At 33.4% G+C, this 27,695-nt stretch overlaps 2 protein-coding genes across 7 annotated transcripts; both read right to left on the bottom strand.

Moving 5' to 3' along the window:
- Positions 1 to 8,768: 8,768 nt before the first annotated feature.
- Positions 8,769 to 14,262, bottom strand: LOC132599327 (protein kinase STUNTED-like). 5 transcript variants are annotated; one of them, XM_060312643.1, is made up of 11 exons: positions 14,122 to 14,262; positions 12,813 to 13,163; positions 12,660 to 12,733; positions 12,432 to 12,550; positions 12,188 to 12,303; positions 11,386 to 11,970; positions 10,851 to 11,099; positions 10,608 to 10,768; positions 9,988 to 10,215; positions 9,741 to 9,917; positions 8,769 to 9,239 (listed from the first exon to the last, which is right to left on the bottom strand). In XM_060312643.1, exons 2-11 carry the CDS (start codon positions 12,946 to 12,948, stop codon positions 8,985 to 8,987), a joined length of 2,100 nt encoding a protein of 699 aa, XP_060168626.1. In that variant the 5' UTR covers positions 12,949 to 13,163; positions 14,122 to 14,262; the 3' UTR covers positions 8,769 to 8,984. The 5 variants fall into 5 exon arrangements, with proteins under 5 accessions (XP_060168626.1, XP_060168625.1, XP_060168627.1 ...); XM_060312642.1 differs by lacking the exon at positions 14,122 to 14,262 and adding an exon at positions 13,386 to 13,869; XM_060312644.1 differs by lacking the exon at positions 14,122 to 14,262 and adding an exon at positions 13,386 to 13,864 and having other exon boundaries at positions 10,608 to 10,765.
- A 7,923-nt stretch (positions 14,263 to 22,185) lies between these two features.
- LOC132599326 (rac-like GTP-binding protein 5) lies at positions 22,186 to 27,431 on the bottom strand. Of its 2 annotated transcripts, none has more exons than XM_060312641.1 (8): positions 27,279 to 27,431; positions 26,926 to 27,096; positions 25,427 to 25,514; positions 25,215 to 25,324; positions 24,602 to 24,665; positions 22,957 to 23,021; positions 22,769 to 22,834; positions 22,186 to 22,688 (listed from the first exon to the last, which is right to left on the bottom strand). In XM_060312641.1, exons 2-8 carry the CDS (start codon positions 27,022 to 27,024, stop codon positions 22,584 to 22,586), a joined length of 597 nt encoding a protein of 198 aa, XP_060168624.1. In that variant the 5' UTR covers positions 27,025 to 27,096; positions 27,279 to 27,431; the 3' UTR covers positions 22,186 to 22,583. The 2 variants fall into 2 exon arrangements, with proteins under 2 accessions (XP_060168624.1, XP_060168623.1); XM_060312640.1 differs by having other exon boundaries at positions 27,266 to 27,420.
- Positions 27,432 to 27,695: the final 264 nt, after the last annotated feature.

Raw genomic sequence — 27,695 nt, 5'->3', positions numbered from 1 at the left:
AAAATAAGTGTGGATGTCCACCACTCTAGAAATAAATTCCCACTTCCTCTATGATCTCAAATATAATGTCTCTTCCATTATCTTCCACCATTTTAATGGTTCTTCCATTATCTTCCACCATCTTAATGGTTCTTCCATTATCTCATATATTGAATGACATGTTTATTGTTACTCTTTTGTATGCCTATATGTAGCACTATAAATAGAGGCATAAGTTTTCATATTGTACACACTTGAAACACATTTGGATGAATAAGAAAACTCTCATCTCTCTATTTCTATTGTTTTCATTCTTTAATAATGTTACTCTTTTAGCTTAGTTTTATAACACTTCTGCTACTCCCCCAAAATATTTATTTTCTCCTAAAAGCTTGGTCAAACACCTCATTTGTTTTAAAATAAGCACTTTTTGAAAAAAAAAAAGTACTTTTGGAGAAAAATAAGCTTGGTCAAACAGGCTATAAATTGGGGTGTGCGGATAGAGAAAGGTAAATCAAAATTAGCCTTAATTAGTACGTTAATATTGCCAAGGGGTTATGTAGCACATGTTTTCAATATTAGAGTTGGATCTTCACTAGGGCTTTATTTATAGCTAGTTTTCAATGTTTGGGTTGGATTACATACTAGAATTGTAGGCAATTTAGACTTGTTTGCTCAAGAAATTTGATGGTAAGTTTTACGTAATTCTTTTGTATGCGAAAACGTGACACATCAAATTATTTTTAAATTTTGTTTATATATTTAATCTAGGGTGTCTATTTTTTCATCTATGAGATTAAAATTTGCAAAGAAAATTTTTTCTAGTAGGTAAAAAGTTGTACTGTAACTTTGATTTCTTTCCCTAAACTAAAAAGTCAAAACACTTTTTTGTCGGGGAATAAGTAAAAGAATAACATCAACCTTTGATTCTTTGAGAATTTAATATCAAGTCTCTTAACACTAACCTCTGATTCCCCCAATACCTTGCGTAAACTTGAATTTGATTAAAATATGTCCAAAATTTTCCAATCGTTGATGCAAAAAGTAGAATTTATTAAAGAGGTCGTAATTAAGTTTGACAATTGCAACAATGGTTTATTTATATTTATAAAGAAGAAAAGGAGAATAGTAAATTATTTCTGGGTACTGTTTCGGAATTGTGTTATTAATCATTAATGGTTTCACTTCTATCCAAGTGTTACAAAGAAAAGGAGAATAGCACTATTGATTGATTTCTTGCCCTCCACCAAATATAAAATTTCAAAAGCAGCAAAAGTAATATATAATGAAGGGAAAAGGGTCAAATTTACCCTTCAAGTATGATTTATAATTTAAATTTGCCCTCCGTTAAAGTTTGGGATTAAATTTGCCCTCTTTGTTAGGATACTTGTTATATTTGCCCCTTTTTGAATGAAAATGTGACTTGGACTAAAAAATTAGTCACGTAGGCTCCACGTAGACTTTCAAACTCAATTATTTTAACTCATGGCCCGTGACCCGTTTACCCATCATATAAAATAATAACCCTAACCCTTTTATTTTAGAAAAGAGAAAAGAGAGGGAACGAAAAGGGGAATCAGCGACTTGGAGTTCTCCATTTTTTGCTTTAAACCAAATTGTGCCTCACAATTTGGGTATTGATTCGGACTTACCGTTGATTTTAAATGGGGGCTGAAATCAATACCCAAATTGTGAGGCACAATTTGGTTTAAAGAAAAAATGGAGAACTCCAAGTCGCTGATTCCCCTTTCCGTTCCCTCTCTTTTCTATTTTCTAAAATAAAAGGGTTAGGGTTATTATTTTATATGATAGGTAAACGGGTCACGGGCCATGAGTTAAAATAATTGGGTTTGGAAGTATACGTGGAGCCTACGTGGCTAATTTTTTAGTCCAAGTCACATTTCCATCCAAAAAAGGGCAAATATAACAAGTATTCTAACGGGGAGGGCAAATTTGAGACGGAGGACAAATTTAAATTATAAACCATACTTGGAGAGTAAATTTGACCCTTTTCCCTATAATGAATTACTACAAATTTTTATTTATTTTTATATTTTACTTTAGTACAAGTTTTACAACACAGTTTGAACACACTTAAATTTCAAATATTTGTGGGGTTGACAACTTTCTTGATACTATCACAGTTTCCCCCCCCCCCCCCCTCCCCCCCCTTTTATCAGGTAATTTTACGGATGATTACTCATTTTTATTTTATTGTATATTAAAGATAAGTAATTTTATTGTAACAAGAAAATCATTCAACTTTGTTTAAGGATCACAAAAGTCACTAAGCTATTTTTATAACAAAAAGTCACTAAACTTTGCCTACAACAACAACAACAACATACCTTGTGTAATCCACAAGTGAGATATGGTGAGGGTGGTGTGTACGCAGGCCGCAACCTTACCTGAAGGTAGAAAGACTGTTTCCGATGAATTTTCGGCTCAAGTGACGCATATAAAAAATAAGTATGAAAAAGAAATACAGTAGTGAAGAAGTCATGCTTAAAAATTAAAGGAGAAGAAAACAATAGCAACAACAAATAATATGGTAACTGAAGCAAAGTAAACAACAAGAAATAATAAAATCGACAAAATTAGATAGGTAGGAGAGTAATAATAACAGCACTAAAAAGGAAAAAGAACTAGACAATGTTTGACTACCTGCTAACCTTCTACCCTAATCCTCGACCTCCATATCCTTCTATCTGGGGTCATGTCTTCGCAAAGCTGCAGGTGTGATATGTCCTGTCTAATCACCTCTGTCCAATACTTCTCAGCGTCCCTCTATCTCTCCTTAAACCTATCACCGCCAAACTCTCACACCTCCTGACTAGCGTATCTGTGCTCCTCCTCTTCATTTGCCTAAACCATCTCAGCCTCGTCTCCCTCATCTTATCGACTATGGGCCACTCCCACCATGTATCGAATATCTTCGTTCCTAATCCTATCTCTCATAATATGCACACACATCTATCTCAACATTCTCATTTCTACTACTTTCATCTTCTGGACGTGCGCGGTCTTGACCGGCTAACACGTGCATCATACAACAGAGCTGGTCTGACAACCACTCTATAAAACTTATCTTTATGTCTTGGGCACATTCTTATCACGCAAGACACAGGATGCGAGCCTTAATTTCATCCACCTCGCATACGATGTGTAACATCATCGTCAATCTCCAATTTCCTTGGATTATTGACCCAAGATACTTAATACTTCCTTTCTTGGAGATGACTCGTATATCAATCCTCGCTTCTACATTTGCCACATGGCTTACGTCACTGAACTTGCACTCAATTACTTTGTCTTAGTTCTGCTCAACCTGAACCCTTTAGACTCCAGGGTTTGCTCCAAATCTCCGGCCTATCATTAATTCCCATGAAAATTTCTTGTGTCCTGTTCGTTAAATCCCCCGGGTGAATTTTGGCATCTAAAGGAACTAAACCCACACAAAATTAATTGTTGAGATTGAAATAGAGAATTATGGACTCATTTCTTATACTCCACCAAAAATAAAGTTTCAAAAGCAAAGAAAAAGATGAACTTCATTGTAACAGTTTGATCATCTCAAATTTCAGATTTGATCCAAGGAATTGCGGAATAGCTACCCTCAATCTCTATGGACTTAATAGCTAAATGGCAATTGACGCATGTAATACACTCAGTTGTTTCACGTGAACTTTCATTGTGGGTTTTGACAACTTTCTTGCTACTATCACAAAGTTTTTATCCCCTTTCTTTTCTTAGAAATAAATTCTGGGATATTTTGAGGCTAATAATTCATAGGGTACTTAATCATATGCTGCTATGTTATGCTATAAATTCAATGTAGAACAAAAACTGGTTGAAACTGAAATCAATAAGAATGCAGATCAATGTTTACAGCTTCCTGATTCGTAGAAAACACAAACTAAACAAATTAATCTTTTTCAAAGTAAAGACGATAACGGGATAATGTTCTCAACAACATGGTTTAACTGATTGATATGGGGGAACGTCAAAGAAGCAGGGGCTCTTACTAGTAGGAAGAATGCACGGCAATGCTTACAGTTCCTTGAATGAAAGAAATTACTACTAATAACAAATCTTTTTCAAACTAAAGATGATAATGGGATGATATTCTCCACAAAACTGCTGACATGTTTTAAGAAAAAGCGAGGAGCGAACACCAAAGAAGCAGGGGCATTAATAGTGCTTGTTGTTGCTAAAACATGTGCTTGCTCCGACTTGTCGATCTTTTCTGGTTCAATAAAGCCAAACATCTCCTTCTCCGAACTGGTGGGATAGTTCAATTTTGTAAAAACCTTGTTAAGCTCATCGTAAATGCAATCACTATCTTCGCGCTTCCCGTTATGGTTGAAGCAACACTGCATAACTAGTTTTCCCAAGAGTGCAGTTTGCATTATATTCAGGTGATTGAAATTACAATATTGTGGGGGTGAAATTGTCCCAAACTTCTCCTCTATGAAGTCGAAGTAGGAGATACAATTGGATGGATGTTAGTTGAATAAAGGACGCCTTTAAGGAAAATACAACTCCAAGGCATAAGAGAACACTTAGACGGCCTATTGATTGTTCTCCAGGAAGTATCGGTTCCAAGAGTTAGAATTCTGGTCTTTGGTCGATTATTGTTCTCCAAAAAAATATGAATCAACTTGTATTTTTCCGTTGTAAGATCAAATCCCAGGAACAACATAAGATCAAATCGGCACTCCACGTGATTCACAGAGAGAGGCAAATCTTTTATCTCCCCTGTGGTGACATTGTACAAGTAAACTCGAGTATCTTTAAAGCTATACGAGCAAATTAGGCCATTGCAATGATTTGAGTAAATAAGCGTCTCCTTATCAGTGAAATAAGGAAATCCTTCTCATCGTTGTTTTTTCTCCTTTGTTTCAAGATACTCTTTCTCATCAGGAAATACGTCCAGTTGAAACAGAAGGTGGGTGGGGCGGTCTTGAGAATGAGCATTCTGTAATTTGTTGTATCAAAGTGTTCCAAGCTTTAGAAAGACACTTGAATCGCAAGAGAGAGTTGCCGGGAAGCCATGTGAGGACATCGAATATTACTATGTCTTCAAAACAATGATTCTCCATAATTTTCTGTGCAGAAAGAGCAACAATAACAATTATAACTATCCTCAGTTTCAAATAAATTGGGGGGTTACGTTGATATTGCCATAAAGTTATACGTGGCACATATTTTCAATATTGGGGTTGGATTCTCACTAGGGCTTTATTTAGTGCAAGCTTTTAAACTTTGTGTTGGATTACCTAATAGAGTTGTAGGAGAGTTAGAATTGTTTTTGTAAAAAATTAAAGTAATTCTTTTGTATGTGAAAACGTGGAAGACATTAATTGATTTTAAAACTTTAATTATGTTGTGAAAAATATTTAACTTGCGGGTGTCTATTCGTTCGTATATGAAGCTAATTAATTTAGCATAGGAAAATTCTTTAATATGAAAGAAATTGTATTATTATAACTTATGATTACTTTCCCACAAAGGATTCTCCTCGGGAAATAGAATCAAACTGTGATTCTTTGAGAATTCAATATCAAGTATCGTGATACACTCTCTCCGTTCACTTTTACTTGTCCCCTATATTAAAAATAAATTTTCACTTTTACTTGTTCACTTTAGCATATCAAGGAAAGACAATGTTGTTTCTTGTTTTACACTTAACATTAATTACTTCTTTCTAAATCACTCCAAGTTCAATGAGATTATACACCAATTAATAGAGGTATTATAGTAAAATACATATTTCATTTATCAATTCTTAAGGAGCGTGCAAAGTTAAAATTGAACAAGTAAAAGTGAACCGAGAGAGTACTAACTATTGTTATTCACTTTTTTTTCTCAAAAAAAAGGTAAACTATTTAAACCGACCCCACGCATAATTTATTATTGAGATTGAAAATTTGAAATATAGCAATATTGATTGATTTCCTCTCCTCAGCCAAAATTAAACTTTCAAAAGCAGCAAAAGGAAAATATAATAAATTTTATTAATTATTAGTTTATTACAGTACAACATAGGTTGATCACACTTAAATTCAGATCTGATCCACAGAATTGCAAAATATCAGGGGGTTTACAACTTTCTTGCTACTATCACTAAGTTTCTTTTCCTTCTATCGGGTAATTTCACGGATGATCGCTCCTCATTTATATTATTGTATAAAGTTACTATAAAAATAAATTTTATATCAAAAATATCACTAAAGTTTCCCTAGGATAATCACTAAATATTTTCTTGTTACGAAAAAGAAATTCAATTTTGTGTATCATATAAAATGTCTCTTTTCTTTTCTTCTAGTGACTTTCTATGATCCTTTTTTGGTTTGGGGAAAAAATTATTTAGTGAAATTCGTGATACTTAGTAAAATTGAGTGATTTTTTCGTCACAATAATTCATAGATTCCTATAACAAAATGCATAAATTCCCACATAATTTATAACAAAATTTGTAACACAAGCTGTTTGGTTTTGTGAACGGAGCATAACTTATGTGATGTTTATTACGAAAACCAGAAAGTTGTTAAGTAATTCTAAGTTTTATATGAAAGGCAACTTTTCTAATAATTCAATCCAAACGAGCCCTAAGGGGGCTTGCTGGCTGCCTGTGTTAGACAGTCTTGCTGCAAGAATCATTTTCTTGGGCAGGATCATCTTCAATATGTGAAGATTGAAGATATTTCCGAGCCGATAGTCTATCGAAAACAACCTCTCTGTTCCATAAAGGTAGGGGTAAGATATGCGTACATCCAAGGGGATTCCCATAACTTTTATCTAAACCTTGTATTTATAATGTGAAACCCTTCAAATATATAAGAAATTTGAGCTGAGAACCCAGTAACAACAGACACTGCTAGCTGGGAACCCACAAGCTTCAAATCATGGATCCGCCTCTGCGTACATCCTACCCTCCCCAGATCCCACTTGTTGGACTAAACTGAGTATGTTGTTGTTGTTGTCGTCGTCTGATCTTCACTATGTGCATCAAAATTCTAACTTGTGGTTCTATTTCTAAGCCATGTATCTTGTTACACTAATAAGTTTAGACATTTAATCTAATGTATGTATATCAATGTAGAACCAAAGAATGCTACTAATAGAAACTACACAAATCTTACTAGTAGGAAGAATTCACGGCAATGTTTACAGTTCCTTAAATAAAAGAAATTACTACTATTAACAAAAAAAAAAAAGAAAAAAAAATCAAACTGAAGACGATAATGGGATGATGTTCTCAACAAAACTGCTAACATGCTTTAAGAAAATGCCTGGAGGGAACACCAAAGAAGCAGGGGTATTAATAATGCTTGTTGTTACTAAAAAATGTGCTGGCTCCGACTTGTCGATCTTTTCTGCTTCTAAAAAGGCAAACATCTCCTTCTCCGAATTGGTGGGATAGTTCAATTTCGTAAAAACCTTGTTAAGCTCATCGTATATGCAATCACTATCGTCGCGCGTCCCGTTATGGTTGAAGCAGCATTGCATAACTAGTTTTCCCAAGAGTGCAGTTTGCACCCTATTCAGGTCATTGAAATTACAATATTGTGGGGCTGAAATTGTCCCAAACTTCTCCTCTGTGAAGTTGAAGTAGGAGACACAATTGGATGGTATGTTAGTTGAATAAAGGACGCCTTTAAGGAAAATACAACTCCAAGGCATAAGAGAACACTTAGACGGCCTATTGATTGTTCTCCAGGAAGAATGGGTTCCCAGAGTTAGAATTCTGGTCTTTCGTTGATTATTATTGTTCCCCGAAAAAGTATGAATCAACTTGTATTTTTCCGTTATAAGATCAAATCCCAGGAACAACATAGGACCGAATCGCCACTTCCCGTGATTCACAAAGAGAGGCAAAGCTTTTATCTCCCTTGTCGTGACATTGTACAAGTAAACTAGAGTATCTTTAAAGCTATACAAGCAAATAAGGCCATTGCAATGATTTGAGCAAATACACATCTCCTTATGGTAGAAATAATGACGAGGCGCAACTAGTTCTAAAGGAAATCCTTCTAATCGTTGTTTTTTCTCATTTGTTGCAAAATCCTTTTCCCAATCGACACATACTTCCAGTTGAAACAAAACATGGGTGGGCCGTGCATGAGAACGAGCATTGTGCAATTTCATAAAGTTGGGTTGTTGTATCAAAGTGTTCCAAGCTTTAGATATACATTTGAATCGCAAGAGAGACTTGCCAGGGAGCCATGTGAGGACCTCGAATACTATGTCGTCAAAACAATGATTCTCCATAATTGTGCAGAAAGAGAAACAATGAAAACAACTTGGGGTATGCAGACAGAGAAAGGTAAAACAAAATTAGCCCTAGTACGTTCATATAGATCATAAGGTTATATAGAACATGTTTTCAATATTGGGTTGGATTCCCACTAGGTCTTTATTTAGGGAAAGTTTTCAATATTTGTGTGGTAAGTTTTACACCTCTTTTATTATAGATGAAAACCTACGTTTTTGTTTCTTTTGTCGTGTTATAGTTATTGATATTAATGGGAAAAAATCAAATGATTTTAATCAATTTTATTATGTTTTGAAAATTAATATGTCGCTGTCTATTCCTACATACATGAGGTTAAATTTAGTAAAGGAAAGTTATTGTATTATACTTGATTTCTTTCCCCAAAAGTTAGCACTATTTTTTTTTTTTTTAAAGAATTAGGATTTTTTTTTCTCGAAGAATAGAACAACTAATCCTGATTAACTAACTTGTGAGTGTCTTGGGAATTCAATAACTTTCAAAAGTGGCGAAAGAAAAAGATACTAAAGAACTTTATTACAAACAGAAATTTGATCACACTCAAATTTCAAATCTGATCCACAGAATTGCAAAATATCTGTGGGGTTGGCAAACTTTGTTGCTATTATCACAAAGTTTTCTGTTCCTTCTACATCTAATCACCTCAAAAAAGGGTGCTTTTTTGAAAAAACTGTACAATGGCAGATTGCAAACTTTTTTAAATCATAAGCTAATATTCGGAGCTTGAAGATCTGCTCCATCTTTTTCTCAAGTATTCATCTACAGAAGAGAGAGGGCTGCTTTGGTCCTGACTACTACTGAAGGATGTGGAATTATCATAATTCACATCAAGAAATGCAAGACTTAAATGGGACTCTGCACTTGAATCTGGATACACTTCATCATCATTATATTCTTCTGAATTATTATGTTCACCATTAGCTTCTTCATTCCCGCCTTTCTCCCCCTTCAACATCTTCAGGATCTACTCGAATAACAACATCATCGAGTTATGCATAGATTATAACGCAACGTGAATAATAAAATGAATTATTATGTAGAGATGGCATAATTTAAGGACATTTTTGTCTTCAGTTACTCTTATTTACGTATTGCTAATACATGTATTCTAAATTTCTAATCCGGCAATGCCGTTATAAAAATGGGTTTTTCCATTTTTTCCCATCGGCCGTAATTAATTAAAGGCGCTAGCCAAAATATACAAAACATACACACTTATTGTGTATATTATATGTATCTTACACGTATATTTCTACTTAATATACAGAACCTATACATTTGTTGGCTATTAGTTTTTGAGAGATCAAAAAATGTAATTATCCCTATAAAAATGCACAAATTCCTGTATAATTTACACCAGAATTAGTAATAGGCCTTTAATTTTCCATAAACACCGCATTATATTAGTTACTGTTACAAGATTTTATACTGGGACCTAGACGTTGATGCAAAGAGTTGTAGTTACCTGGTTTGTGTTTGGACGTAGCCGTGCTGCCTGTGTAAGACAGAGTCTTGCTACAAGAATCATTCTTTGGACTTGATCATCTTCAATATTTACATTCAGGTTCTCATCCAGAATGGATTTCAAATCACCGCTTTCTAACTTAGGTTTCGCCTGGAAAATAATGTTAAGAAGAAAAAACTTGGATGAACGGACTAATGAATGTTGTAATTTGGACTAAAAGTGTCATGTCAAAGTAGATGATGCTTACCCACATGACTAAGCTTTCTTGACCACTGGGAGTCTCAAAGCCAATAGCTTTTCTCCCTGATAATAGTTCCAGCAGAACCACACCAAAGGAGTAGACATCAATCTTATCACTTACTTTCCCATACATAAAATACTCTGGTGCAAGATATCCAAAGGTTCCTACCACATCACTATGAGTCAGGTACGACGCATTTGTGGGTCCCCATATCGCTAATCCAAAATCCGATAGCTGCAAAGGAGAATTAAACAACGAGCTTAAGATAATAACAAAAATCATGTCACTCATAAGATAATTACAAGTACATTCAGACCTCTATATAACAGTCATCCCTTGTAACAACATTTCACTATTACAATCATGTTTTCTGTGGAACCAATCTTTCATGTTATATTATGTAAAATATTTTCTATAACAACATTTTGCTACAGCATCTAAAAATTATCGGAACAAATGACGTTGGTATACAGAGGTTCGGCTACTGGAAACCAGTAAAAAATGGTTAGTAACTCACTTGCTATCCCAAGTTAAACTACACTGATTGTATAAAACTTAAATCCTTAACGGATATTTGATGTACAGTAATGAAATAACTATCCTATCTGTTAGTTTGAAAAGCAAACCTGTGGTTCAAAATCATCACTGAGTAGGATATTTGATGACTTGACATCTCTGTGAATAACAGGCAGTGGACATTCATTGTGTAGATAATTTAAGGCTTCTGCGATCCCAACAGCTATTCTGAATCTTCTTTCCCATTGCAATACTGATTTAGTTCTTCCTGCTTTCGGAAATTAACTTAACATTAGCGAATTAACCCAGCGGAGTTTTATTTACAGAATATATTCTTGGTGTTTGCAGCTTACCATGTATATTTTCTTCTAAATTCCCTTTTGAAAGAAAATCATAAACAGATATCAGATTGGAATCCTCTATGCAAATTCCAAGTAGATGAGCGATATTCTTGTGCTTCACTCTGATCATAATTTCCATTTCCTGCCTGAAATCTTTCTTTGCTTCCTCTGATGAATTTGAAACCTTCACCGCCACCGATTTTCCATCAGAAAGCAAAGCTTTGTATACACTGTTGCCCCCTCCTTTCCCAATCAAGTTCTCTGCACAAAGTTTCAAGAGATAATTACCATTTTGGACTGCTCAAATAAATAATAGCAGGAAAATGTATATTAAGTACAAAATTTACGTCTAATATACATATTATATACACAAATATACATAGTCAGTGTAGGTTTTGTATATTTTTGCTGGCACCCGCATTTAATTTTGGCCGAAGGGCCAAAAATAAAAAAGCCCAATTTTCAATGTTTACAAGGCTGCAAAGAGTGATTATGGGATAAAAAAAAAAAAAGAGTATGTTGTAGAAAAAAGCTAGAGAAAACCAACCTGAGGAGAAGTTGGAAGTAGATGATTTTAAAACATCATAGCTAAACCATTTGCATCCGGATGAATTTGCCTCAAGAATAAGCTGCAAATCTTTGATCAGCTGGTTACAAACTGATGAACTTTCCTTTTCATTGCAATCCATGATGGAGTAGCTATTTTCCATTGCAAAGGCATTTCGGTTTTCCTTCGGAGAAGAACCGGATTTAGGACTATCTAGCATAGATCGATTTGGCAAGGTCATCACCCACTGCACTACCGACATCTTTCTTCCTACTTTAGCCGGTTGATTCAATGAACTTGCAGTTTGTAAAAGGGGCCAACCAGGAGTATCTGTAGCAAAATCTTCGGTAGGAAGAGAAAACGAACCTAGTGAAAGAGAACCTTTCTTGTGTTTTCCTGAAGGACTTGTAGTACTTTCCTCTTTTTTTGTCTCCGCCCCATTCGTCCATCTCTCTAAAGTCCTAGTCACTTCACAACTGAACCTTCCCATCTCCGATATCTTGGATTCACCAAATTCAGATTGGCAATCCCTTAAAGTGGAATTTCTTTCTAGAAAAAGACTTGGTTTTGGATCACCAAAAGAACCTATCATCAAGAACAGAACAAATTCAGTTCTCTTATACAAAAAGAAAAAAATTTACTACAAAAAAGAAGAAGCTGGAATTAGCTACGAACTTCGACACTAATCCGTCGCTAAATAGGATTAACGACTATTTTGCTGTCTAGCTATAGAATTCGCTAATTCCTATTTTTTTTAGTAGCGTTTTCAGCTCAAATGTGCAATCTAGAAGTATTATCAAACCTTTGAGTTGGGAACTTGAGCTTCTTCTAAAGAAAACTTTCCCATTGTCAATGGCCATAACCTCAGTAGTGTTAGGCAGCCGCTTCGCACAATATTTAGCAATTGAGGTCCAGCTCCTACACAAGTCCCTTTCAAATTTAATCAGCACGATATACATGAATTTAAAATAGAATAACCAAAATCTGAATTAGTCGAGCCAATAATAGAAAAAAAAAAAAAAAAAGAGGTATATAGGTTTACTTACCCAAGAGTACTATGCTTGCTAGTTCCTACTACTACAGCTAATGCAGCATGTTTTTTCGCTTCCCTTACTAAAACTCTTCTAATAGAACTTCCTTTTGACACCAGAGAAATGATATCCACCTGAAATTCCCAATAAAAAAACAACATACATCAATAACAATCGGTGCTTTTCTTTATTTTTCCAAAAAGACAACGAACAATTTAGAGAAAGGCAAAAAGAAGAACCAACCTGCTTTTTATTACACAAGCCATCGTAATCATCAAGATAAGTATCCAACAAGGATTTATCTTTTGCAATTGAATCTGAAAAATGATAAGGTACAATATCAAGACAACACATTTAGTTGAGCAAAATTCAATTAGGACAAGTAAAGTTTAATACCTTCATTTCGACAAACATGTAGAGCAATAACTCTATCTCCAGGTTCTGCAACTTTTACAATAGCCCAATTCAACAATTCTCTAATATGGCCGTCAAATCTAACTCCCACAAGCACATTTCTCTTTTCTAATTCCATTGCCTTTTCAAATATTGACGGCCAAAAAATGTTTTTTTTTCCCTTCTTTTCAAAACATATCAAAATTTCTCTTTTCTTAAATACTACAGTTTATATATATTCCATCAACATATAAAATTTAATGCTTCTTGATTCTGCAAAAAGGGAATGCTCCAGCTGACAAGACAAAGGAAGAAGTGCTTCACAAGACACTAATCCAGAATTTAAGCCTTGATCTGAATAGTCAAAAAGCAAACAAAAAAAAAACACCCCATTAATAAGTACAATAAGATAAAACCAAATCTTGAATTATAAAGAATGAAGAAAGGAGGATGTCAATGTCCCTCCAATGAATATAAAAATAAAAGTAAACACCCACAATGACCGATAATCAATATATCAATACGTATTGAATCTGCTAAAAATTCTTTAAAAAAGGATCAGACAACAAGAATTACCTAAAATATGAACCCATATGTCGCAAAAAGCCATTAAAGCTTTGAATAAAAAGAAAGAAATGCCGCCAAGATTATCTACAAACTTGTTTGAACTAGCAAACAAATTAATACATGCCAAAGGCAGGTGCTTTGCTGACAATAAAGCTTACTTCAGCATATGGGCATTCTTTGTTTTTCAATATTTTTTTATATATTATAAATTAAAAACAGAGATTTTTTTGTTTTTGTTTTGGAATTTGATACCTAAAATTCTACTAGTGAAGGGGTAAGGAATATAGAGTTCCCGCGAAAAGAGGGATTAAAACAGAGATAAACATTAAACAACGTAATTTAAAAAAACAGAGGTTTAAATTTTGTGTGATATTTTTTTTGTTTGAGTTTGTTCAGCAAAAACAGGCAGGTAATACGCGGTGAAAATACCGAGAAACCGTGATTATATTTTGTTCAGTTATAAAGAACCACCGACAAATAGGCCTGAGAAATCTATTATTTTTGCGAGTTAATTGTTGCCGCAACGTTACGACAACGATGATATTTTCAAAATATACTGAACACATTCATTATTTTTGAGATTTGAACTCTGTGAAAAAAAAAATATCTAATCTGGCTCAACTAGTCTGAATTTTCATTGAGATATCCCACTTGAAAGTAAAACATTCTCTACCTGATCAAACTTGAAACCTTCGGATAAAAATATTGAGGTACTTACCATTGATAAAAATATTGAGGTACTTACCATTTCATTCTGTAACTATTTTTTTTTCCCGGTTTTCCGCCCAATATCAATACACGTTTGGAAGTCCGATTAATTTAGATTTACGTCAATAAGTCCACTTTAATTCAGGGCTTGAACACAAATTTTCTAAGAAATAATAGAGTGATACTTATATCACCTTTCTGCCATCTTTGGTTGTTTAAATAGATAGCTTGAACTAATATTTGAACAGCTTAAAGCGAATTAAGTCAACAAACACTTTGGCTCGTAACTTATATAATGATTGTTTGAATTAAAATGACGCCATTGAACAAATTGCACTATTTAAAATTATTTTTATTCGTTTATAGATAAATCATATTAATAAAATAGTTATTTTATTTATAATAAAATAGTTATTTTATTTAAAATAAATATATCAAAGCATCGAGTTTTTAAAAAATGTATTTTAATATGTTTTCAATGGCAAAAAAAAAAAAAAGGAGAGAAATAACCATTGGATCACCCGTCCCTAGTGGCGTGCTCCAATGCTGAGAACAACCTCTATGGTCAACTTTCGGAGGTCCTCATTTTTTACTTTAATTATTATGACTAAATCAAATTTGACCGTCGTAGAAATCAATTTCCATTATCTTTTTTTAGCAGTCTTTTGAAGAAAAAAAAAAAGATACTGAATAAGCATGATTACAATGATTTAAACATAAAATTACTACTTATCATTATTGAACCAATGAAATAGAGAATGACGCTTTAATCCTTCATCCTTAGTAGGCGTTGGGACATGCGATTTGAAATCATAATTTAAAATCATGAGATGAAATCAGCGTTCGGACATACATTTCATCACATGGTTTGAAATCCCAAATCATTCAAAAAAGCATGATTTGGGGTTTCAAACCATGGTTTCAAAATTTTTAAATATAAAATTTTACCCATAAGTTTATATTTTAATTTGACTCATAAGTTTATAGTTTTTAAGAAAAGACACATAAATTGGTAGATATTTTTAAAAATTACTCTCATCAACCATTTACCAACCTTTATTTATGTCTACCATATGGGAGAATTATATTAAAGAGTAATTACATTACTATTCATGTTAAGTTTTCTTTTTTATTAAACTAAAGTTTGATCAATTGATGTTGTATTTTTTAGAATGCCTTCTAGTAGCGTATTAATTTTATTATGAACTATAACTTGCTCATTTGGTAAGATTGTATAAGAATTGAGAATATTTTGATAGTTTTCACAACTTATGGGATTTTCATGTCTATAAGAAAAAATATAACTTAAGAAATTCAAATTGTATGTCCAAACATGATTTCAAACTATGTCCAAACGGCTTCTTAATATGTACCACCATAAATGTCAAACTGCAGCTCCCTGATATCATTCACTACAAGAAAAAATATATGTGGCAACAAAAAAAAAAATCGTTGCCATAGATTGATTATTATTGCAAAAAGTATTTTTGACAAAAAAAAAGTATTTTGTTGCATGAACTTTTCCCAACGGCTGTTATTGCAACATGCAACAACTTTTTTTTTGTTGCCGAAAGTACTTTTGCAACAATAATCAATACTATGGTAACAAAATTAAATTCTTTGGCAACAAAAAAATCATTTGCTAACAACAAAATTAAGTTGTTGCCAAATATAAAAAATTTTGTTGTCTTCTATAATTTCTTGTAGTGATTGTTTGTTTTATTCTGTTGTCCAACAATAAAAGAAGAAATGTCAGACTTAAAGAAAATTTTGACAGGTTCAGTTTAATATGATTTTACAAGCCAAATCATGGACAAGTGTGACTATTTTTGACCACTAAGTAAAAAGCCAATATATTTCATTATAGTATAACCAAGTTGCAATTACCAATTGACTACGTTTTTCAGTCATTCTTTTATCCCATTGACGAGCTCGTTGCTCAGAATGGACGAAGAAGCATCATATGGAAATGCAATGGAGAATTTTCATTTAACCTTTTTCCCTGCCCCAACACCAAGAATCAACATTAGTTTTATACTTGTCCTTTTGTTAGATCCAGACTTTCGAAAAATGAGCAGTACTCCCACTGAATAATTTATGTGGAAAGACAGTACATCACAAAAAAAAAAAAAAAAAAAAAAATACTATAAAAGAATAATGCATCAGAAAAAGCTCAAAGTTTGAAGAAAATTACTCGCGCGTTTTTTTTTTGGCTAGTGAAAATTACTCTCGTCACCTCTATATTATGCTCAGTTACTTCTCAATGAAAATACTTGATGGGTCTATGTTTTTTAATGATAATCAAATCAATATCCGAAACTTATTGGTCTGACTAATTTAAATTCACGTCGTGTAAGGTTCACTGAAAGAGATTTCCTATTAGGGAGGGGTCCATCTTTGTATCACCACACAAAAGAAAGGCAGGAATTGTTTGAAACATTTTTAAGGGATTTTCAAGAAAAACTTGTCGCACATTTCTCTAAATTCTTATAAAAGATATTCAATATCATAATAGTAGTAAATTTATGCTCGTCGTGTTCTTTATATAGTCATCCAAGGTTAGGGTCCATTTCCTTGACTCATCGTGCTCTTCGCCCCTGTGAATATCCCTTATTATGGACCAACAGAAAAAATCAAATTCATTATGCTTTTCGATATAATCATATATAAAACCTTAAGAGTGTCAGTTAGGAGCCCAAATTATATTATTGATGTTTCATATGGGTCCAGCACTCAATCTCTCTTCCATTCTTCAAAATCCGATTCATAATTTTCATCCAGAAACCTCCATTTAAGGATAAAACAAGAGCCGGGGTGTTCTTAATATATCATGGTCACTGCTATTAAATATCTAATATCTTTACATGTGCAAGCTTCTATTAGTTATCACACTTTTTCTTTTAACTTTTCCTTGGTCTAACCTCCCCATCAAGAAGAAAAAAGAAAAAGCAACATACTCATAGCCAGAACGTGGCGAGAAAAGTTTGGGTTCATCTATTAAAAAGTTTAAACCATCTATCTCCAACAAAAATGAGAAAACGAAAACATTAGTCATCGTTACTTTTTCTAAAATAAAATTTTCCACTTACTTTTTCTAAAATAATTTTTTTGCTTTGCTCATCTAGAACTTCCTTCACGTAATTTAACCTACACTTGGCATATACCTCCTTTCATCACCACGGATTAATCATTTTTCTAATCAAGATTAGTTCAAAAATTGATGATTCACTATTTCAAGTAATTTTTAAATAGTAATTAATAGGTACTTATTTAATGTTAGACCAAATTTATTAAGGTCATAATTCAAGGCAACGTATGCCACCAAGTTAACGGTAGAGTGGTATGCACTCATCTATACTTAACTAGGAGTCGAGAATTTGTGTCCCCGGAAATGGACTCGTCTTTGATAGGGAGCTTTTAGCCACTAAAGTAGGATTTTTTTGCGCAATTCTAGTTAGTCAGACATCAAAATGAGTATCGAATATTGGGTGAGAAACCAACAAAAGAAATAATTCAAGGTAATGAAATTCTCCATTCTTAATAAGAAATCTCAGATTCAAGCTTTGAAAATGAAATCACCTTTTTATCAACCCCAAAATAATTGGATTAATCATCTGAAACAAATACCGAACATATGTAGAAATAAAAATAAAAAATATTTATGGTAACATTTTCTTGAAAAGGGGAGTGGGGTATAATATAGTAGTATAGTACTAGTAAGGAGTCACTTCAAAAAAAAATTGATTTGGTGATATGTCCTACTCTGTCCCAAATTGGATCACCCACAGAATTCACAGTAAGTGTCACCGACGATCCTAGTGTATTTAGCACTACCACATGTTTGTAACTTTTCATGTCAATATCCTGTCCCCTTTCCTTATTAGAAAGGGCAATGAAATAATATCTCAAAGACTATATTCATTTTGTGCTAAAACTATAGAAAAATGGAGAGATAATAAAGAGATCAAAAGAATAATCATCTATACAAAAGATAATTCAGAAGTATGAATAGCAAACCTTAAGAATTGATTGAATTTGTTCTATCATTAAAGTAAAAAGAATAATACTCCCCCGTCCATTTTTACTTTTTCATATTTAACTTGGCACACCTCGCAAGGAGCGATAAATAAAATGACAATTTTACTATATCACTTGAAATTATTATAAATCATCTAAATAATTAATATCAATCAAACATACATTAAAAATTGTGTAATCACTAACAAGTAAAAATGAACGAAATGAGTATTTATATGAGATTATTCATTGATGGCATACCGCATATGTAGTTATTTCTCAAACTGTCTGCTTTTATTGAAATTTATCATCCGTTAAAAGTTACTACTAATAAAAGTGCTCCATTTATTTGTCCTTTTTACTTTAACTGAACAAACGAAATTCTCGTTGGCATTAATTATTGTTCACATAGACTGACACGTGGATTACTCATGGATTTTGTCAACAATTAATCAATATAAATTAATAAAATAATTGGAAAAATCATTATACTAGAATTACTAACCAGTTTTCATTGCAGAGTGGGTTCTAAGTTACAAAATAAATGAATAATAATACGCCCTTCATCTCAAATTTTCTATCGCGCTTTTTAAAAATAGTTGTCTCAAATTATTTTTAATTTTAAAAGTTTAAGACAAAAGTTGTTATTCTTTTTTCATTTTGCCCTTAGTAGTAATTATTCATGAAAACTACAAATACCTCAATTATGGAGAGATGCATGTAGATAGAGCAAAATGAAAAGAGATTATTATATTTTAAGACATAAATAAGGGTATAATAATCAAAATTTCTCCTAATAGATATCTTCTTAAGGGGCGTGTAGTAGAGAAACACGACAGATAATTTGAGAGGAGGAAGTATTTCGCAGAAAAAGCGGAAGTGTAAACTTTAACGATGCATAGCCTTTGCTCAACGTCATCAAAGTGTAGGTATTTGTCCCCTCTCTGCTTGATTAATATCAATCTTATAATTATTTCGTAATTATTGGTAATACCAACTTTTTTGTTAGGCAACTTAGTCATCTTTAAAAAGAAAAAATCATTTTAAAAATTTTCAGCCAAAAGAAAAGGGGAATAATTATTCAGGAATATAGCCCTTCCTCCCAACTTTATACTCTCTCCATCTCATTTTAATTGTTGTTTTAGCTAAAAAAATATTATCTTAAAATAATTGTCACTTTTAGGAATTCAAGACTAAAGTTAACTATTGTTATACCCTTGATATTAATAAAAAACGCACGGTATTTAAGAGAGAACAATCCATTTACTTTTATTAAATAAGAATAATTTAGTAAACTGTAGCTTATATTTATTATTTTCTTAATGAAAGTGAGATGAGCTAAAGCGGTAGTTAAAATGGAACGGAGGCACTATTTGGAATTAAGGGAAAAACAAATATTCAGAAATATTTCTAGCGTTCCTCTTAACTATATATTTAGAAATTAGTAGAGAAAATATTAGATACACTTTTCTACATGCAATCAAATGTTACCGAATTTTAATTTGTTCTTGTTCTCTTTTGTTAGTAGCAACAAACAATTTTGTGGAAACCAAACGACAGAACTATTGGAAATTCTAACATATATTCTCTTTGATCATGATTTTTTCGAATACTTTCTGAATATTAATTAGTTTAATTCTCGTATTTTGAATCAAAGCTGTATAAATTGAAACAAAGGGGTATATATATCATATATGTAGAAGATTCAATTCTTACCAAACTCGTACATTTCCTAATCAATTAAAACATATATTCCCCACACCATTAAATATAGAAATAGTACTGACCTCTTATTGGAGAAAAATCGAACTCAAGATCCATAGGCTTCTAACATGAACGAAAAAGATTTGGGTACAGGCCCACAACCAATGGCCCATTAAGATACAGCCCACAAATTTAAATAGCAGCAGTCGCTTTCACATGAGATTTTTTTACAGGGAACATATGTATTATTGGCAGATTATCTCTCAACGTTTCTAAATTTTGACCCAATTTTATGATGTGAGGACCGAGCAGCGTATCTGTCTATTTATCTAATTACAGATCTTACCTAATCTCTTTCACCTGGATTATATATATATTAATTGTGTAACTTGCAGTTTTAATTAACTTAAGTCTTTAAATCACTTAACACGGATTTTGACACGAGTCCAGTCCACCTTATAAGTTTATGATGTGAGGACTGAAGAGCGTATCTGTCTATTTAGCTAATTACAGATCTTACCTAATCTCTTTCATCTGGATTATATCTATTAATTGTGTAACTTGCAGCTTTAATTAACTTAGGTCTTTAAATCACTTAACACGGATTTTGACACATCTCGTAAGTCGTAAGTCCAGTCCACCTTATAAGTCTTTAATCATTGAAACCAATTTATTGAAATTTATTTTTAAAACCAATTCTATTGAAATTTTTGTCATTGGTCTTTTACGTGGTTTTCTCAAAGGTTCTGTTTTTCTGTTATCCGCATCTCTAAGTTTTTTTTGCATGATATTTTTGCTTCATGAATTTTTTTGACTTTTGTAATTGAACTGTATTTGTCCTTGACGTCTAACTAAAAGAAAAGCCACTATTGATCACCTATTAGATGATTAATACTTGTGAATTGTGATAATGTTATTACCATTTGAGTTTAACTACGATACGCTACTAGAGCTATCAATATGGGCTTGACCCGCGAGGCTGGCCCAATCCAACCCTTTATTTAAGTAGGGTTGGGCCAAAATTTCTTTGGCCCATATAGAAGTAAGACTCAAAAGCCCAGCCTCTCTTGGCCTGCCGGCCTCAAGAGTTGGGCTGAGGCTAGCCCTTGAGGCCAAACAAGAATAATAAATTAATTAATTTAAAAAAAAAGATATAAGTTAATTAAACAAAAAAATAAAAAGTAATGAGAAAAAAAAGAATGTACTTACTACTAAGTAGTAAATTAGAAACTAGAATAATACTTAGTCTTAGAATTTATATTATGTTTAATTTCTTTTGAACGTGATTTGAATTAATGATTAAAAATAATAATTTATATTTTTTCTCTTAATTTTTTTTCTTCTATGATACGAATTTGTGCAAGAATGGGTTGTAGAAGACTCTATTTCATATTGCAAAAGTTTCATGTTCAAATTGTACCAAAAATCACTTAGAAAATGTTATTTCGGAAGACGAAAAAATTTAAAGGGCTGGCTCGTCCTAACCCGCGGCCTACTTAGAACTGGGTTGGGCTGCCATTTTACAGGCCCTTCAATTACAAGGGCCAGCCCGTCCTAGCCCATTTAATTCTTTGACTTTTGGGGCTGGATTGGGTTGGGCTGGGCCAGCCCATATTAACACCTCTATACGCTACCAACGTAGAGAAATTTTTACACTATTAGATCCCTCAAGAATGTTTTCCTCCTTAATAGTGGGTCAATGTTTGGATCTTGGCATATGCATTATAGTGTGCGCGCGCGCGAGAGATACAAATATCTAAAGACAAATCAAATCAAGACAAGACCAAGTTAGGCACAGAATCATAAGGGACTACGTGACATCTTTTAGATAAACAGAATGGATTAAACTCAAAATTTATTAGATGCTTTTTGAGAATATCAACTAAGAGCCTGTTTGGATGGGCTTATGCCTATAAGTTATTTGCAGCTTATAAATTAAAATAAATAAATTGAAGTAGTCTAACTTATTTTTTTTGACTTATAAGCTGTTTTCAGCTTATAAGCTGCTTTAGATAAGCTAAGTCAAATGGGCTCAATTATTTTTTTGAGCTTATTTTAAGCACAAAATGACTTTAAGCTGACCAGCCAAACAGTCAAAAAAGCTGAAAACAACTTATAAGCAACTTATAAGCCAATCCAAACGGGCTCTAAGTATACTAAATAAATTGCTTCTGTTGTTCAATCACTAGGAAACTAAGAATAAAGTCGTTCTTTGATAAATGCTCACTATAAATTGACTAAATGAAATTTGACTAACCCTATTACAATTCAACGGCATGAAAGCATGACTTCAGACTGCATTAGTAGTTTGCAATTGCAATAGGACACTTATTCCCGGTTTCCTACTATACAAGTCAATTCCCACCAAGTGGCCTAATAGTTTCCATCACAAAAACATAGAATTCACACCACCATCTTTATGTTTCAAAACAATGACAATAGCAGATCCAACTTGTTGAACAATCTAAATCAGTATGTTCACGTAAATTACAACAACATATAGCAGACGCAAAGACAAGAAATCATCATCCTAGGTGTTACATAATATATTATACAGATTTAAAACGAACAGAGATGATTTTTGTACATTTGTAACCTCAGTCGTACTTCGGATCACAAATATACATCTCGGCCTCTAATGATACCGAAAAGGCAGGTTGATGCTTTCCTATTATAGTCAGTCAAGACTAGCGATATTGAACCTTATGTTGCATTTTTTGAACTTGGAAGACGTTGATAACAATCTACATCTCCTTCGCCCAGCTATTGTATAAGCAATCACAAGATAGAGCAGGCTTTCTGACCCTTTCTCTTCTTCTTCTTCTTTTGCTTGGGTGGTTGTAGAACCACCTTAATGGCAGCATCAAAAACAGCCTTAATATTCTGCAATTTTGGCAATTGAAATATGTAACAAGATAACTTGAAAACTTAACCATATAGTCATCTTTGAATCAGAAAAGCACCTGTTGTGTTTTTGCACTACATTCAATGTAAGCAGCAGCACCGATCGACTTTCTCAGCTCCTCACCCTTAAAAAGAAGCAGGAATTAAGGTTCTGCTAGAGGGCTAAGGCCGCCTAAAATTTTCAAATCCAGAAACTGAAAACAGCGAATGCACAATTGTTACTCAAGACACGTTGAAGGTAGTATACCTGAGCTGCGGTAAGTGGAACAGCACCTGGATGGTCCAAGAAGAATTGCTTATCCTCTCGGAGATCTAATGGAAACACATCAACTGTATTAGACTAAAGAACATGGATATAGATGAGAAGAAAGTTAAAGGACGCAATGAGAAAAAAGGACATGTAAACTGAACTTCGAGGAAGGAGAATTTAAATTAAAACTTGTCAGAAAAGGAAGGTATATTTTAGCTGCAAATTAGAAAGACAGACAACACACAAAGTTTTTTTCTGTACATGGAATTTGACTGTAAGAAAAATTGTGCTTGAATGTAATGTCCAGAAGATATATCCTTCACGTTTAGGCTTAGAATATTTTGTGAACTTTTAAGTTCCACAGTAGTACATTTGAATTTCAATGATAGATTACAGTAAACTACTCTGTTCATTAATTACTTCCATTTGTGTTTTCTACGACTTAGATCAGTTTTTGGCCTTAAAATTTGGATGTACAGATTATTTCAATCCTAATTCAGACACAAAGTAATGCGATTGGCAACTTCCCTTAGTGACCCTTTTCAAAACTTAGGCTAGCTAAGGCAATGTAAAACTGCAAAATTATTCCCTGCATTTCTTTATATGAAACTGGAACTTTTAACCAAAACTTCTCATCTATCTCATATGTCAGTCTGCAATAGGTCACTTCTCCAGTTCTCCCAGAGAGTTCTCTGACAATTTGACAGCATAACAATTTAAGTTAGTGAAGGTGATTATACCTGAGATCTAAGAGTTCTAGTTGTATGGACCGAATTTCTCTCTGCCTAGCCATATCTAATTTACATTTCTCTCTGCCTAGCCATAAGTAGCTCTTCAGAGTAGGTTCCAGTTTAAAAGGCATCTGAAATTCAAGGTTGCGGTGTCCTACAAGTTCATATTCAATCAGCACTCTATTGAATGAGATGATTTAGTGTCATGGTTCAGTCGGTAAATTGCAGCAATTATCAGTTTGGTTATTTCTTCCCGTGCATGAATAAACTGTGTTATAACTTCTGGAATGGCCTCATCCGTAAGGACAAGCCGAGCTAATATGGTTGATATGAAATCACATAATAATACTTTTCAGCTGTTGATTTGACCATTGTGTTACCAAGAACGATTACAGTATCAATAGTCAATAGGCTTAACCTCTCAAAAAAAAGGAGAAAAACAAGGTGCAGTGAGGGCACGCAAATGCTAATTACTAAGGCAGCAAATTATAGAAAAGACAAACATATACAACTGACAGTGAAGGAGCTCTTTATTCAATTCTCAATGACACCAACCAAAATTCTGGAGAGTAGCAGCAATATCACAATTGCTTTCGACTTACCTAAAAAAGAACTTCCTATGGAGCTCTTTTTTTCTCTTCGAAAATAGCTCATGCAGAACTTATTGACATAGTTATTCATGACCCAGCATAAAAGTGAACTCTCTTCTAAGACAGTCTGACATTTCATGGCTCATCCAAATTACAAGGCAAGAATCCAACGAGAGGATAACCACAGATAAGCAAAATTATATTGAATAAAAGATAAAACAGAAGAAAGATAATAGGAAGGTAGACAACAGATTACTGGGAAGAAACTAGCAATAATAACAAAGAAAATTGATCAAACAAGATTAAATAGGATATGCTAACCTAGCTTTGTTCCAACAAGAATAATTGGAACTCCAGGAGCATAATGCCTCAATTCAGGAATCCACTGAAATTCAATAGCAAGAAGATGAAATAAGTATTAGTAATAGTGGAATATCACCAACCACACATTTCACTCATTTCAATTTTCTAATATTCCAGTTTTATTAATTTTTGGCCAAGAAATCCCACATAGACAACACTGGAAGATGGAAGTACTAGGTTGGTTGATATTTTACCATGCATTTGATACCAGTATTTAAAGTAAAAGTCAGACAAGCCAATGTTTCATGTACTACAACTACTACTACTACGACAACTACGCCTCAGTCCCAAATAAGTTGAGGTCGTACTACACGAATCCTCATTGACCATCTTTCTCCATTTAAGTTCATCTCAGGCCAATAAGGTACAAAATAAATAATAATAAGTTTTAGAGTTCTATATAATTTCTACCGACATGACAATCTCTGCAGGGCTAAAGTATAAAACCAAAAGTAAACGTACTAACGTGACTAAAACATATCTACAACAAAGTGGTGTCGCCTTTTCCCTGACCTAGTACAACCCCAACAAAAAAAAAAGTTAGACAGAGGATGAAAGAGAAGGAACTCACCTTTTTGGAGACATTTTCATAGCTCGCCTTGCTAATGAGAGAAAATGCTAGTATAAATACATCTGCCCCACGATAGCTCAATGGTCTTAATCTATTGTAATCTTCCTGACCTGTTCAATTATAAAGTAGAGGAATCAATATGTTCCACACAACAATGGAACAACAATGGCACAAAAAGGAAAAAGTAGCTACCGATGTGGGGAAATTTTTACCTGCAGTATCCCAGAGCCCCAGATTAACAGTGCTCCCATCGACGACCACATTTGCACTAAAATTGTCAAATACAGTTGGGACATAATCCTGTTTGGAACACAGCAGACAGTTACCCAATGTGAACAATGCACCCAATAGTCTAATAAAATTAATTAGAACTTATGGAAGTGATGATTTCAATTAGAAAAGAAACAATATTTAACTTAGAACCTGAGCTATTCAATTCAGACATCTACACGGATAGGTCAAATGAGTTTGTATACCATCTTTCCTGAGAGTTCTAAATACTTATTTTTTCAGTTCATATATTGTTCCTGCTACCTTAATTTTAGACGTAAGCAATCCATGATGCACAAATAAACACGGAAGACAACCTTTTTTTTTTTTTTGAAACTGGTAACTTTGAGGAAGACAACCTTTTATCGGTTCGCCAACCAACTTGACAGCCTTATTAAGCCTGAGTTCACCAAGACAACAGTCAAGAGGTAGTTTCCTTTCCCCTTCCCTCGACTACACCTCTCATAATTTTCTCAGTTTCCAAAAACCCCGCCCTCCTATGGTAGATATTGTAGAAACATATGAAATACATCAGTAATTGTCTGACACACTAGGAATCAACCATTTACTTTACCGCAATCTTCTAGGATATCAGATGGAAATTGGAAACTATGTCATGGAGCTGTGATTTCAAAATTTCACTCAAATATAAACAGTGGCAAAGCTAGAACTCATGCCATTTAGGGGGGGAAAAACCCCCATTGTAGGAGTTTCATTACTGATTCAAACTCGTATGTAGGGAAGGGACACCGAAAGACTAAAAGAAAGAATTTGTTGTTTTAGTCATCACCAACATCCTAGAAAATAAAAGTCTATCGACAAATGGAGAAAGTGGAGAATGATTTTCACGTACTTCGCCTCGAATCCTCTCAAAACTCAAACACTACCCAAGACAAGACAAGTTAGACGAGAGATGAAAACGATTAATCAGAGGAAAAAAAAACACAACGAAACTAATCTACAACCCAACAAAATCAGTTCTTTACCCCTTAAATATACCCAAAGGTCCATTCTTTATGGTAATTAGAAGTAAAACTAAAACAGCCCCACTCTTATACCTGATACCAAATTCATAAACGTCATGATTTTCAAGAAAATTGTCATTTTATTGAGAATAAAGAATTTAATTTGGCCTTTAGGGTGATAAGTAGAAGTAGCCAAAAGGTCCATTCGTTGTGGTAATTGGAAGTAAAACTAAAACAACCCCACTCTTGTACAAGATACCAAATTCATAAGCAAGTCATGATTTTCAAGAAAAATGCCATTTTAATGAACATAAAGATTTTAATTTGATCTTTGGTGAGATAAATAGAAAGAACCCCATTTAATCTAATTCAAAAAAAAAAAAAAATCCAACTGAGCACCATGTATTCCAATAAATAGGCTTAAAAGAAAAATGCCTGACAACTGTTTGACAAAATGTATAAGAGAGTATACTCACAGTGGGAAAAGTGTTGCTGGTATATGAAATGAGAAGACAAGTTTTACCCACAGCTCCATCTCCAACAGTAACACACTTTATAAACCTAGAAGCACTCATTCTTCAAAAACCTAATCAGCAATTTTCCCTTAGCTTCTTCTTTTATTTGACTCTGTATGTACTCTCTTCCACCTAATATTCAACCCCAAAAGTTGTTAGAACAATACAGTCAGTATATAAACTTAAAATATGTTAAATGTAAAACCCTATGATGATAGAAAACAATACAACACCTAACTCTAACAGCCTAACACATTCATTAACATAGAGAGACACAAAGAAAGAAATTAAAAAGGCCAACCTTTATGACTTACAACTACAAGTGATGATTAATATGAGCAGAAATGGAAATGAAGAAAAGCAGAGACTTTGAGATTTTTTTTTTGTAAATAAAATTAAAAAAGACAGCTTCGAGACAGCTATTTTTCGCTTTGAGATGCCCACTTATATCAACCTACTATTATCTTTTTTCGACACATAACCAACTATCCCTTTCTTTCTTCCTTTTTTGGACCCGACACTTTTGTAACCCAAATTTTTTTTTAACAAATCTAACCCATTAAAAAAAAAATCAAGGAAAGGACCAAAGTGTACATTTACACTTTGGTCCTTTCACGCACAGATTCTATGCGTGAAACCCTTTCCCCCCGACCCCAACCTTTATTCTTTGGAAATCAAATTCAAAATTAAGGTTTTTTTCATACTTTGACCGAAGATTAGTCACGTTTTAA

Source organism: Lycium barbarum, chromosome 6 (genome assembly GCF_019175385.1).
Source record: "Lycium barbarum isolate Lr01 chromosome 6, ASM1917538v2, whole genome shotgun sequence".
In the NCBI taxonomy this organism is placed as follows: domain Eukaryota; kingdom Viridiplantae; phylum Streptophyta; class Magnoliopsida; order Solanales; family Solanaceae; genus Lycium; species Lycium barbarum.
Note: the sequence above shows the minus strand (reverse complement) of the source record. Positions and strands in the feature narration are given on the sequence as shown.